The sequence below is a fragment of the Spermophilus citellus genome (genome assembly GCF_964194105.1).
Source record: "Spermophilus citellus genome assembly, chromosome: 10".
Lineage (NCBI taxonomy): Eukaryota > Metazoa > Chordata > Mammalia > Rodentia > Sciuridae > Spermophilus > Spermophilus citellus.
Window position 1 is genome coordinate 89,008,922 of NC_138197.1, and position 14,714 is coordinate 89,023,635.

A 14,714-nucleotide genomic window follows, 5' to 3' on the forward strand; every position below is an offset into this window, starting at 1 on the left:
CCAATTATAGAATGAATTCAGATGTGTACCAGAGTATGTATTTTGTAAAATGTTCCGGATGAAGGAGATTTGTTTGTAAATTATCCATTGTTTTCCAGTATAGCTGACAGATGTGATAAAATTTTCATTTTCTTACCATGAGGACTTTATGATCAACATGGGGAAAGCAGGCATTGTAGAGCTTTTTGTTATATTAAATGTGCAATTTAAAGCAATCAAGTTTAAATTTAAATATACATGTGCGTGTATGAGTGTGTGTGTGTGTGTGTGTGTGTAAAACTTATAAAAGTAACAAAAATACCACAGTAGGAAACTAGGTGAGCAACATGGCATCCTGCTGTATAACCATTAAGATGACAGGTACAGCCAGGCATGGTGGTACACGCCTGTTATCCTCGCAGATCCAGAGACTGAGACAGGAGGATTGTGAGTTCAAAGCCAGCCCCAGTAACGGCAAGGTGCTAAGAAACTCATGAGACTCTGTCTCTAAATAAAATACAAAATTTGGGCTGGGGATATGGGTCAGTGGTTGAGTGCCCCTGAGTTCATACCCTGGTACAAAGAGAGAGAGAGAGAGAGAGAGAGAGAGAGAGAGAGAGATGACAGGAATATGTGTCATGTCCATTTTGTGAAAAGTATACATAAAATAATTTTAAGTGAAAAAGATTATTAAAAATAGTGAAATTACACAAAACAATTGAATAAAAAGAAAGGGTCTGGGGCTGTAGCTCAGTGGCAGAGTGCCTGCCTAGCATGTGTGATTCACAGGTTCAATCCTCAGAAAAAATATTAAAAAAAAATCAATAAACTAAGGTACTGTGTGTCCCACTACAACTAAAAAACTATTTTTTAAAAAAAGAAAGAATTAAAGAAACTCAAAAAGCACAGCTGATTTTAAGCTGTACAAAAACAGTTGTTTCCCTTTCTTTATACTTGCTCGACTTCATAAAGAGAATTTAAACAATATTGTGACTTTATTTTCCTATAGAATAATTCTCAGAACATCCCAATCTCTGTCTTCAAACATAATAAAAAATAAAATAAAATAAAATAAAAACACCTTAAACAGAGACAAATCACTAAGTAGTTCCTGTTCTGCACACAGCTCCAAGGGCGTAGCCCCTAACCACTAGAAAAAGAAGGAAGTTCTAAGATGTTAAATACTGGGACCAGCTTCCCTAGCTCAGCCTAGTGGTCTGACTTCCCCATCAACATGAAGGCTTTTCTGATTCTGGGGCTTCTTCTCCTTTCTGTCATAGTCCAGGGCAAGGTCTATGAAAGGTGTGAGTTGGCCAGAACTCTAAAAAGATTTGGAATGGATGGCTACCGCGGAATCAGCCTGGCAAACTGTAAGTTGGGTCTTCCTCTTTGTTTTTACAATGGTTGAAAATATCATTTTGGTCCTCTAGAATTAGAGACAGCAGGTGAAGGGATGTGGGCATGGGAGGGAAAGATTCTATACCATTCTGAGTCCAACAGGACCTGATGACCTCTGCTAGTGCCACTAGGTGGGCAGTTGCCTAAGATTCAATGCCCCACATACACTGAAGGACCTGTTTGGAAATCAGGTTCTCAGCCTAGAGTACACAGTTATTTTTCTTTTTTAAAAAATTATTCTGCCATGCCAGCCACCATGGCTCACATGTGTACTCCCAGCGACTCTGGTGCCTGAGGCAGGAGCATCTCAAGTTTGAGGCCAGCCTGGAGACCTTAGTGAGACCCTATCTCTAAAACCCAACATACTGAGGATGTAGCTCAGTGGTAGAACGCCCTGGGTTCAATCCCACAAAAGCCTACAAAACAAACCCCTTACTATGACAGCGTATGTTTCATAGCAAAATCTTTCAAAATTATGTTGGATTCTCCAGAAAAAGGTGGTAGGACCTCTCATTCCCCACCCCATCACTATTTATATAACGATCTCTATAACTCGGGACTGAGATTGTGGCTCATGGGTAGAGCGCTCGCCTAGCATGTGCAAGGCCCTGGGTTTGATCCTCAGCACCACATATAAATAAATAAAATAAAGGTATAAAAAAAATCACGTAAAAAAAGATCCCTATAACCAACATGAAATGATTTATAATTCATTTTAAGTTGATTAATTTTCAATTTCTTCAACAACATTCAAACATGCCATGACAAATAGTTACTTTACAGCATACTTCATATTCTCCAATGTCTGTACTTTTCAGATTGACCTCTAATATTTCCCTTCCACAGCTATTTGTAAATAAATGAGCAAGTAAGTACATGAATGGGTGGTTGAACAAAATCACAGAATAGCTTTTCCTATTCCATAATTCTTGGTTTCAAGATTCAAACTTAACATCCCAATTCACCTTTAGGTATTACAAGAAAATCACTCTCAGAAAAATCCTTAAATGTTTCTAATAAAGCATTTTCCCATCAGACTATGTATCTGCTTTGAATTTGTACAACCTTCTCAATAGCTCATTTTCTGTTCTAGGCTCAATGCTGTCTGAGAGATGAGAACAGGGGAAGGCAAAAGCAGTGGAAAAATAGCAATTTAAAGATTTTTAAAAGTACTTTATCTTGCTTCACATTCTTATAAACTGATCTGTGCTACAAAAGGATTTTCCTAGGAACCCTCTATAACAAAGGTGTTGAGGCAGGCAGGCATGGTGGCTCAGACCTGTAGTCCCAGCTACTTGGGGAGCTGAGGTGGGAGGATCACTTGAGCCCAGGAGACCACCCTGGGAACTCAGTGAGACCCTGTCTCAAAACAACAAAACAACCCTAACCTGTTACCATATTTAATGAATTAAACACATCTTGTACTTACAAAGTAAGTCTCTAGTAAAATACAATTAGTTGCATAGAATTGGTTTTGATACACAGTATATGAATCAGTCGGTGTTGCTATTTATTACAAAAAACAATTTTTTTTCAGGGGTGTGTCTGGCCAAATGGGAGAGTAGTTACAACACCAGAGCTACAAACTACAACCCTGGAGACCAAAGTACTGACTATGGGATATTCCAGATCAATAGCCACTACTGGTGTAATGATGGCAAAACCCCAAGAGCAGTTAATGCCTGTGGTATATCCTGCAATGGTAAGACTAGATAATATTTGAGTGATGGCACAAGAACTACCTGCATATATTTACAAGAACAGACATTCAAACAAATCAAATAGCCTTGAAGGGTTTTTGTCAGGGAGCTAGAAAAAAATCCATCTCAACTTCTAGAAAGTGATTGTTATCCTCAAAATTCCCTGTATAGAAACCTAGGGCTGGGGATTTAGCTCAGTGGTAGAGTACCTGCTCATTTATTGTTAACGGCCTTTTTAAAGCTTTTCCAAAACTTTGCCATTTCATGTATTCACTGAGAATGGCTTAGGGATCTTTTGATTGTGTGGTCCTTTTGATTGTTTTATGAGTTATTATGAAAGGTCCTATGTATGTAGAAAGTTAGATTTTCATATAATGAATGGCTACATTGACTTAGCATATTGTACACTTTCAACAATAATTAACATCTTTCCATAGATTCTTCTTGTATGTATGTGTACATTTTGCTGAGAGATTTTAAAATGAATTAGAAATGTTAACATTTTATTTCTAAATCCTCTAGCTTGAATCTCCAAAATATACAATTCCTAAATAATCATTAACACACCTAAAACATTACCTTATGTATTTATGTACTTGGGATGAAACATTGTGTTTTAATAAGAAAAAGAACTCACAAGGTGCATTACATATATAAGGTATGGGAGTACTAGACTTCTGAGCTCATGAAAATAGAAATAGCATGTACAAATTTTAGTGTATAAAATAGTGCATTCATATTGGGCTTGATATTTTTTAAAAATTTTAAATGTTAAAATTCCCAAGAGAAGATCAATTTTAGAATTTTATTTTTTAATCTAGCTAATTTACCTAAAATTATTTGTATTACATAATAATCTATGATCATTGAATAACATGTAGCAAATAAAAGCAAGATGAAATAGCATCCGTAGTCTTACTACCCAAAGATGTATAAGCATGGATAACTACATACTCTTTCAGAATCAACATGTATATAAATGTAAAGTTATATCAAACACATAGGTAGCCAGATACAAATATGTTTTTACAAAAATTAAATTTTATTACATATCCTGCTCTACAATTTGCACTTATCACATACAAATCTGTTATTATTATTTGAAAGGGTGAAGAGAATTCCACTATTAGGTTGTTTCCACTTTTCCCTGTCATGAATTGTTACAAATGGCTTTATGGATACATGTGTAGAGTTTTGATACATTCTCTCTCTCTCTCTCTCTCTCTCTCTCTCTCTCTCTCTCTCTCTCTTTATAAAATTCTTTTTCATTTTTGTGATTTTTTTTGCCACTGAGCCATATCCCCAGATCTCTTATTATTTTGGGGGGATAAATCATCAATGGTATAATTCCTGAGTAAAAAATTTCTGGGCATGTCTTTTTTCACAGTGTGCATAGGGGCCTTTCTTCCGTATTACTTATTCATTCCAGGGGTTAGGGTTGTGGCTAGCAGCAGAGCACTGACCTAGCACCTAAGAGGCCCTGGGTTCGATCCTCAGCGCCACATAAAAATAAATAAAATGAAGGTATTGTGTCCAACTACAACTAAAAAATGAATATTTTAAAAAATAATAAATCCAACAACTTTAGTAACTGAGAAACAATGTGTTATTTCATGTCAACAAGGAAAAGAATTAAAAGGAAGTTATCCACAACAATCAGAGATATATAAATTCTTGGAAAAGAACTTCTTGGTTATGCTTTCCTCTGCCTAACATAATAAAACTGGCTAAGTGTAAACTTCCAAGGAAATTGTTAGAACATCCTTTTCATGCCTCACCACCTCTCTTCCAGTTCTGTTGCAAGATGACATCTCTCAAGCCGTAACTTGTGCAAAAAGGGTTGTCCGTGACCCACAAGGCATTAGAGCATGGTATGTTTTAAGGTTTGAAAGGGGAAACTGTTTTAACCTGCTGTTGATATATGCAGTGAGAGAAAAAATTCAAAGACCTAAGTGTCCTTCTGAATATAAAGTTGTCCTGTGGGGCCTAAGGGACACAATGCATTACCTCCATCAGAAGAGACAATCTGCTTGAACTGATTCACAGTCTTGCCTATTTACTCCTCATTGATTTTAGGAATTTCTAAATATTCTCCACACTCTACTAGTTCTTTCAAATCTTTATTTTTTTTGTGGGGGTGAGGTATATAAGGGATAGAACCAGGGACACTTAATCATTGATCCACATACCCAATCCTTTTTTTTTTTTTGACTAATGAGAATTTTTTTTAAAAAAATTTATTTTATTTATTCTAATTTGTTATATATGACAGCAGAATGCAATTCAATTTATATTACACAAATAGAGGACAATTTTTTATGTCTCTGGTCGAATACAAAGTAAATTCACACCATTCATGTTTTCATATATGTACTTAGGGTAATGATGTTTGTCTCATTCCACCTTCTTTATTACCCCCATTCTCCCTCCCTTCTCCTACCTGCCCTTTGCCATATCTAAACTTTGTCTATTTCTCCTATGCCCCCCTCTACATCCCCATTATGAATCAGGTTCCTTATATCAGAGAAGACATTTGGCATTTAGTTTTTTGGGCTTGGCTACTTCACTTAGCATTATATTCTCCAAACCCATCCATTTATCTGCAAATGCCATGATTTTGTTCTCTTTTATGCTGAGTAATAAATATTCCATTGTGTATATATGTAACATTTTCTTTATCCATTCATCTACTGAAGGGCATCTAGATTGGATCCACACTTTAGTTATTGTAAATTGTGTTGCTATAAACATCCTCAGTTTACATCCACAGGACTTAAAAACAGCATACTAAAGGGACACAGCCCCAGTCCTTTTTTATTTTTTATTTGGAGATAGGGCCTCACTAAGTTGCTAAAGCTGGCTTTGAACTCGCAGTCCTCCTGAGCTACAGTTACACGTATGCACCCCATGTTGGCCTCCTTGTCATATGTGAAACTACTTTTGGTATAAATAAATGTTCCATGCACATAACTCAACATTTGTGTTCAGCATTCTGTGCCCCATGAGTCCCTCTGAGGAGCAGCAAAGCACCTTGTATACTCATCTCCACTTAATCAGTAGCAGTATCTAAGTCTAGTTCTAGCCTGTATGATATTTATGGATAAGATATTTTGTTCCCACAAAGAGATTTAAGTATGTACACTGCAATGCAGATATGTTTTAACCTTTGCTCCTGTTTCCCTTTTCTCTGCAGGGTGGCATGGAGAAACCATTGTCAAAACCGTGACCTCACTCAGTACATTCAGGGGTGTAGAGTGTAACTGCAAAATTTTCCTTCCTTCTTCAGTTCATTTTGTCACTTTGCCACATTAAGGGACACACTGCCACTAGTGTAGTGTGTCACACTACCATTGTTTCCCCTTCAAACAAGTAGCATTTTTACAGAAGCAGGAACAAAATATAGCCTTTCTCCTAAGAGCCATACCTTTCATAATTTGTGTTTTACTTAATAGTACCCCCATTTTCAGCTTACTAATAAAGCTAATGCTGGTGAAAACTTACCTACAACCTTGATTATCAAATAATCTACAGTACATTTAGTTTTTAATTATAGATATAATCAAGACTTAATCTTAAATGATACAAATATTTCCCAATATTAGACAATAATACAACAACAGGCTATCTAAAAACCCATGGAATTTAGGCAAAATCCAAGCTGTGTAACATCTATATAGTCATCTCCAAAAATAGGAAAAATAACCACTCTTTTGGGCAATATAAAATTCTTAAAGGAGTGGAAAGCCAACCCTTAAAAGTGAAGACTGACTGAAGGAAGAATGTGTTTGCACAAAGTGTGTGACCTTCTGTTTAAGAATTTTCATTAAAAAAAAGTTCCATTTATGCAGCTTTACAAACACACTCACAATTTACATATCAACTTGTTTTAAGCTTTGAAAGAACACTTACCAGCATCTGACTGATCATGAAGCCATTAAGGAGGGATTAAATGGGCTGTTGCTATTCCCCAATTTTATTAACTTAGATTCATGCATTTCATCTAAATCTGAGACAGATAAGCTCGCATTACTAATTAACCACAGGAGTGAAAATATGCATACTGTAAAAATACAAATGTTATCATTAAATGGTTGCATTGCATATTTTGTCTGTCCTTGTTTAGCCCCATTTGGTGTCTGAAGAAAAAAAATCACATATATTAGAAAAAGAGAAAAGAAAGAACTTGGTACTCTTAATGTCTTCTATATCCTCACCTGCACTGAAAGCTGGCAATGGCTGGAGGAAAATCCACAAGCAGGCTAATAAACCTTACTTTGAATCCATAACCATGAATCTCATATGGCCTCAAGTCAGCATGGTCACCTCGGTCACTTCTCTGGATTCTTCCTGTGTAGTCCCCCTCTCCAAAACAACTATGATTATTTCACTTCTCCCATTCTTTGTTGAGAGCCCAACACACACATCTGACACCCTCCTGCCCCCTAACCTTCCACCATCCTCTGCTTTTAGCAGATAATCTTTGCTTATATATACCATTAAAAAAAAAAAGTCATTTCAAAGAAGCACTACAAAGTTCTCCCCCTGCCACAAAGCAGCAGTCACACCTTCCCCTCACTGATCCTTCCTTCCCTCCCACTGTTTCTGGGATGAAGGGCCTTTGCTCCTGGCAAAGGCAGCATCTCCACAAGCAGCCTCTGTCCCATGCCTCACAACTCCCAGCTAGGCTGAGTTTCTCCCTCTTTGCCCCATCACCTCCATCATTGTGCAAAGGGCCCCCCAGCATTCTCCCATCCTACAAAGAACATTCCACTGACCCTACACCACCCTCCAAGTACCACCTCAGCCTCTGCTGTCTTTATGGCGAGACTTCTAGGGGAGAAGCGCATCCCCGCCTCCCATCTCTCTTCAGCTCTCACTCAGCTACGTCTGCTGCCCTAGGACTTCTCCCATGTCTTCTGGGAGCAATTCCAGTGATCATCTGCTCTCTGCTCTTCCTACTTGATCTCTCATCAGCATTTAGCTGAGTGAACCACTTCATATTACTAGAAGCTTTTTCTCTCTCACCTTCTTGCTTACATCCGACTTCACAGGCTGCTCCTTCTCAGTTCCTCTTTTCTATTCTCTCTCTGCTATTTCATTCCTTTTTAATATTTTTAGTTGTAGAGGGACACAATACCTTTAATTAATTTATTTTTATGTGGTACTAGGATCAAAGTCCATGTTTCCCACGTGCTAATCAAGGGCTCTACCATTGAGCCACAGGCCCTCTGCTATTCCATTACTGAATGTGTAAATGTCCCAGGGCTCGAGCCTATAACCATTTGATATGCAAAAAATTTTACTTATTTATTTATGGTGTCCCCTCTTGTCCACAATTTCAGTCTCCATTGTTTCATGGTCAACTGTGATCCAGAAATATTAAGTGAAAGTTCCAGAATGAAACAATTAATACATTTTGAATTGCATGCCATAGGGAGTAGTGTGATGAAATCTCCCACTGCCCTGCTCTGTCTGCCTGAAGCATAAGTCATTTTTTTGGTACACCTACCCTATATTATATCTTGATCATTACTCATTTAGTAGCCAACTCAGCTGTGAGAGTATCAATGTGCTTATGTTCAAGTACTCCTTATTTTACTTAATACAGTAATTGCTCTATTTAAGTTTTAGTTATTGTTAATCTACTGTCTAATTCATATATTTTTAATTTACTAATTAAACTTTGTCATTGGTTGCCAATAAAATAAAAAACACAGTACATACAGGGTTCTGTACTGCCTGTGGTTTCAGATAGCCACCTGGGGTTTTGGAATATATCCCTTAGGAATAAGGGACAACTATTGTATTAATATCTCCTCAACAAATTACAACTTCAAAAAGGATAGTTTTTCCACATGTTAAAAGCATTGAATTGGGCTGGTGGGCACAATACCTCAGTGGTAAAGCAGCTTGGCTACCAGGCAGGAGACCCTGGGTTTGATCCCTAGTACCACAATAACAAAGAAAGAGAGACAGACAGAGAGAGAGACACACACAGAAAGGGTCTTACTTTTCCCTGATCTTCCCATCCTTCTTCCCCTCAGGCTGAGAAGGAAGAGCAAGCTCTGGTCCTGGCCTGAGGGAGAACAGGAGAGTTGAACTGCTCCACATGGACTGACAACCAGTCTTCCTGTTCATAGCCCTACCATACACTCCTGCCTCAGAGTTGCCTTAGTCTTTTCCCAGTTCTAGGAAAACAGTCACCTTGCTTTGTATTGATGTCCCCTTCTACAGCACTCACGTGTCAGCTAGACCCATCATCCTAAATTGCCCTTCACCCTCTGGATTATAAAATTGTACTACATTTCTCATCGTCATCGCTTCTGCTTTTCATGGTCCTTGTTGACTTGTGCCTTTTAAATCTTCTTTGGGTGATATTTTCATGGGATGTGCAAGAAATGTGAGATGGTTCTATCCCATTGAACATTCTAACAATATCATAAATTGTGGCAAATCTTTGCTATAAAGATGACTTAGTTTTGGGGAACAGTCAAAGTCTGTGAGATCCTTCCTCATCTCCTATTTCCCAGTCCTGAAGTCCCCAACATTCACCATAATTAATTCTTTTTCCTCAATTGTAAGAAAAAATAAAGACAAAATTCTGAATTGTGAATAATTAATAAATTATTTTCTATTGGAATAGGACAAAATTGCCTGGGATCTAAAGACATCTTTTCTGAAAAGACAAGAGACTCATATTTCATCAAATAAAACATGCAGAATATTCAGAACTTCTGGGGAAAAATTCTCTGCCCCCATCTTACCTACTTGCTCTTTTATTTTTAAATAGCTTGCTCATTATTTCAATTGAAATAATAACAGTATTAATTGAATGTTATCATTTCCCTTAACTCCCATCCCAGCTAGAGGAGTGTGGATGTAGCTCAGTCGAAGAGTGCTCCCTGACATAAAAAATAAAAAGACCCAGGGCATAGGGGTGTAAACACTTCTTCCCTTTGAAGTAGTCACAATATATCAGGCAGGGTATCTTGGCTATCAGTTTGGCTTTTGGTGGCAAGCAAATATTTGCTTATTCTATCCCTAAAACATGTAAGTCCATAATTCTTCAAACACTTGAAAGAAAAATTAGGGTGGGGATTGTGACTCAGAGGTAGAGCGCTCACCAACCATGTGTGAGGCACTAGGTTCAATCAGCACCACATTAAAAAAAATAATAAAGATATTGTGTTTGCCTATAACTAAAAAAATAAATACTAAAAAAACCAAAGAGTTTAAATTTTTTTAAAAAAATGGAAAATTAATCTCATCACCAGAAGGCTTAAACCAAGACAGATAATAATGGATGTTCTGTTTTGTTTTTTCCAGTACTGGGGACTGAACCCAGGGCCTCTCACAGTGCTAGGCAAGTGCCCTACCACTGGGCCACATCCCCAGCCCACAGCTGGGTATTCTCAAGTGAGTGAGAAAGAATACAAAGGGGACCAGAGACTCTCTCTTTGAACCATTTTCATTTTCTTTGGGTCTCCCAAATCTGTCTCACTCTTTATTATTAAACACTCAAAGGTAGGCCTTGTCTGAACAATGTGATTTTTTTTTTTTTTTTTGAACGGGATTCTTAAATACTCATTCACAGCCAAAGCTAGTAACCATTAAAGGTCAAGCAGAAAAAAACTTTCATTCATGCAAAATAAGGGTAACCACAAGGTGATAACCTTGATGTGGCTCAGAATCTTTTCTTCCTAGGCAGATCCAGAGCACAGTTCTTTCTGAGTTCAGGTAGTGTTTGTTCATATTCTAAGAGTGTGCAGAGCCTCCTGATGTAATTATCTTTGAAGGCAGCACTTGGTTGGATAGATGTGTTTCTGTAGGTTTCAGTGTTAAAGTCATATTGCTTTATAAGTGACCTCTTATGTTCTAACATGGAACAGGAGGCAAAGCATTGTGGAAGTGGAGATAGGAAAGTTGTTCCATGAGCCTTATTTAAGATAGGATATCACTGATTTTTAATAATATAAAGCATGGGATAGTGGTGGTGAGCAGAGGACTATCTTCACTCATCTCCCAGCAACCCAGATAGGTGGCTCAGAGAAGGATGGAATGTGCTCTGAAGGACCCTATGATTATGAAAGACTTCCAGGAGAACCAGTACCTCCTCCATGTCACCCCAATGGTGGCTACCATATAGTAGTTAGTGTTGTGCCAAAGGAACCATCACTGCTAGACAAACCTGGTGAAGGAAGCTAAGTAGACATTACAGTCATGCTGACTACTGAGTAATGATGAGGGTCACAGGTTTTCTCATGATCAAAGAAGTCGTCCATCTCACAGAGGAGATGAAACTGGCTATATGTGGAGATGAGCACTATGTTGAAAAACCCAAGCCTTTCACTATAGAATATGATACTTGTTAAGATTTTGGAAACTTTTTTAGAAGGTTTAATGCTCAGTCAAAAAATAAAATGAAAATGTTTCTAGATTTCCCCCCTCCCCAATTGTTTAAATCCTTAATATATTGAATTTTTGTAATAAAGAGAAATATTTTATGCTAGCTTACCACATTTCCAGTATCAAATAAGCACTGAAAACAGTCTGTTTAAAATATTTAAATTAGAAGTTTCTTGTTTTGGATTTTCTTTGTTTATGGGTTTTTTTGGGGGGAGGGGGTGGATTCATGTAGAGCCTAATCTATACCCTATACCCATCTCTCATCCTCAGCCTCCACCCAAATGATGGTTAATTAAATTTTTAAGCTTAGACAAAGCAGTCCTAGGACTGCTTTGGGTGCAGCTCTCTGTACCTCTATCCCATAGTCTTCCACTTGGTCACATGAGTGTAATTTACAGATTAGAGATCATTTCACTCAAACATTACTAGTCTTTTTGCATTTCATAGTGAAGATACCATGCGGAAATGTTGGAATGCTGAGTTGTAGTTTTATTGACTTGTGCTTGGTTTCCTTAGGCTTTGTAACTTTCCATGTCAATGTGTTCTATTCTGAGTACTTAAGTATCTTAGAGAAGATTTGTTTTGAGAATATGACTCAATGAAAAAATAGAGACACCTTAGAATAAAATCTTTCTTTCCAAGTAAATAAACTCAATGTGTCTCTTCCAAAATGCTCCTGAAACTTTTGCCTACTCTTACTGCGGGGTAGTCTTCAACAGTATCAGATACAAGACTAAGAGAAGGGGCGATTTTAGATGGACAATAAGGGATATCTTTTAGCGGAGGTTTTTCAAAAACCCTTCAGATCAGGAAACACTTTCCCTCAGGAAACATTGAAAATATACAGGAGAACAGTAGTTTTATTTATTCTAAGGTGCATACTACCTGTCTCGAAAAAGATTGATTAATAACGGGCTCATGATTAAGCCATTTGCAGAATTATTCTTTTGTTCATCTTTGTAATCTGATGAGTTTTTTGTACTGCTGATTGTTAGAGGTTCTTAGACCTACAAAAGAGGTCTTTTTTAAAAATTTTTTTAAAAATTTATTCTTTTAGTTATACATGACAGTAGAATGTATTTTGACATTTCATACATGCATGGAGTATAACTCCCCACTTGTTTGGTTTTACATGATGTGAAATTACACTGGTCATTTATTCAGATGTGAACATAGGAAAGTTATGTCCAGTACATTCTACTGTCTTTCCCATTCCTGTTCCCCCTCCCCTCCCTCCATTCCCTCCTGTCAAGACAGATGAGCATCACCCCACCCCCTGCCACCACCCCTCAATGTCAGTCACATCCACATGTCAGAGATATCAGAGAGAACATTAGGCCTTTGATTTTTGGCTTGTTTCACTTAGCATGAGAGTCTCCAGTTCCATTCAAGAGAAATCTTGAAAGAAAGAAGAACAGGCAGTAAGCCCCCCACAGCCAGCCTTACCAAGCCAGGCTGGGTCATCAGCCCTTCATTAGTGGACCATTCAAATCACAGGTTAGTTGAAAACCTAACAGGGACCCATTAGGACACTCTACTCATTTTTCTGGTCACTTCCAGTAGCCCAATGCCATTGAGCTAAAATATATAATCTGGTAATATTTTCGAGGAAACCTTAAAAATCATGTTTGTTGTTACTAGACAATTTCACTATCTTCCCACCCTCCTTCCTTTTCTCCTCTATTCTCACTTTAATTTTGGTATTCTTTTTAGTTTTTAGAGTTACCCCAGAGTACATCAAGGATATGCTAAAAGTAGAAATAGCAGTGTGAATAATTTTAATGATTTCTATCATCAACATCGATGTCTCAAAATATATATTATGCCATTCCTCAAATTTAAAAACGAATTGAGCCAGGCATGGTGGCACATACCTGTCATCCCAGAACCTTGGGAGGCTGAGGCAAGAAGATCACAAGTTAAAGCCAGCCTCAGCAATTTAGCAAGACTGTGTCTCAAATTAAGAAAATTAAAAGAGTTGGGGATGTGGCTCAGTGGTTAATTGCCCATGGATTCAATCCTAGATACCAAGACACACAGAAAGAAAGAAAGAAAGAAAGAAAGAAAGAAAGAAAGAAAGAAAGAAAGAAAGAAAGAAAGAAAGAAAGAAAGAAAAGAGGGGCTGGGGATGTGGCTCAAGCGGTAGCGCACTCGCCTAGCATGAGTGCGGCCCGGGTTCGATCCTCAGCACCACATACAAACTAAGATGTTGTGTCCGCCAAATACTAAAAAATAAATATTAAAATTCTCTCTCTCTCTCTCACTCTTTCTTTAAAAAAAAAGAAAGAAAGAAAAAAGAAAAAGAAAAAAACTAATTGAGGGAAACATTTACTTTTTTAAGTTTCTCAAGAGAGTCTATGTTGAATTTTTATTTTTGCCATTGAGATATTGTACGTGACTAACTTATAAAACATAAGTAATGTGAAATCCCACATATTATCTTTCATATTCTTCCTTGATGTGAATAGTGATTGATTTGTTAGAATCTTAGGAACAGTAAGAAAATACTGATATCATTTCCCCTTATCCTCAATGTTATACTTTTTCCTAAATATCGAGTCCCAGGACTCAGTTTCTTTAGTCAAGATTTCACAGGTGTGAAGACAGAAACTACAAGAGGCAAAAGACTTGTCCACCTTATTGAAATTCATTAAAAACAAAACTCTTGGAGCTGGGGCTGTAGCTCAGTGGCAGAGCACTTGCCTAGCAGGTGTGAAGTACAAGGTTCAATGCTTAGCACCACATAAAAATAAACAAATAGAATAAAGGCATGAGTCCATTAACAACCTCAAAAAAGAAAAAGGAAGAAAGAAAACTCTTACTAACAGATACATTTAAATAGACATTCAACAAGTAATTTCGTCATCTCCTTTACCTAAGTTGCATTCAACATTTAAAGCTCTTTCTCCCTTGCCATCAGCATTATTTCCTAGGCTTGTCAGTGTTAAGTTAGAGGGGTTTTTTTTCCTTTTCTTTAATGACTTTTTAAAGTCCAATTATAGAATGAATTCAGATGTGTACCAGAGTATGTATTTTGTAAAATGTTCCGGATGAAGGAGATTTGTTTGTAAATTATCCATTGTTTTCCAGTATAGCTGACAGATGTGATAAAATTTTCATTTTCTTACCATGAGGACTTTATGATCAACATGGGGAAAGCAGGCATTGTAGAGCTTTTTGTTATATTAAATGTGCAATTTAAAGCAATCAAGTTTAAATTTAAAATATGTG

General features: G+C 37.3%; 1 protein-coding gene and 1 long non-coding RNA gene across 2 annotated transcripts in view; one reads left to right on the plus strand and one right to left on the minus strand.

Annotated features, from left to right (window-relative positions):
- Positions 1-14,714, minus strand: part of LOC308658893 — a 558,609-nt gene that overhangs the window by 509,547 nt on the left and 34,348 nt on the right. The window lies entirely within an intron of this gene.
- On the plus strand, positions 1,184-7,178 carry LOC308658892 (lysozyme C-like). Its single transcript, XM_081311815.1, has 4 exons — positions 1,184-1,349; positions 2,915-3,079; positions 4,870-4,948; positions 6,271-7,178. Exons 1-4 carry the CDS (start codon positions 1,214-1,216, stop codon positions 6,335-6,337), a joined length of 447 nt encoding a protein of 148 aa, XP_081167941.1. The 5' UTR covers positions 1,184-1,213; the 3' UTR covers positions 6,338-7,178.

What these genes read in the sequence shown, in the direction of transcription:
- LOC308658892 (XM_081311815.1), top strand. Translation starts at nt 1,214, where the DNA reads ATGAAGGCTTTTCTGATTCTGGGGCTTCTTCTCCTTTCTGTCATAGTC. An exon ending in CGGAATCAGCCTGGCAAACT is followed by an intron (nt 1,350 to 2,914) that starts GTAAGTTGGGTC and finishes ATTTTTTTTCAG; the next exon opens with GGGTGTGTCTGGCCAAATGG. An exon ending in CCACAAGGCATTAGAGCATG is followed by an intron (nt 4,949 to 6,270) that starts GTATGTTTTAAG and finishes TTTTCTCTGCAG; the next exon opens with GGTGGCATGGAGAAACCATT.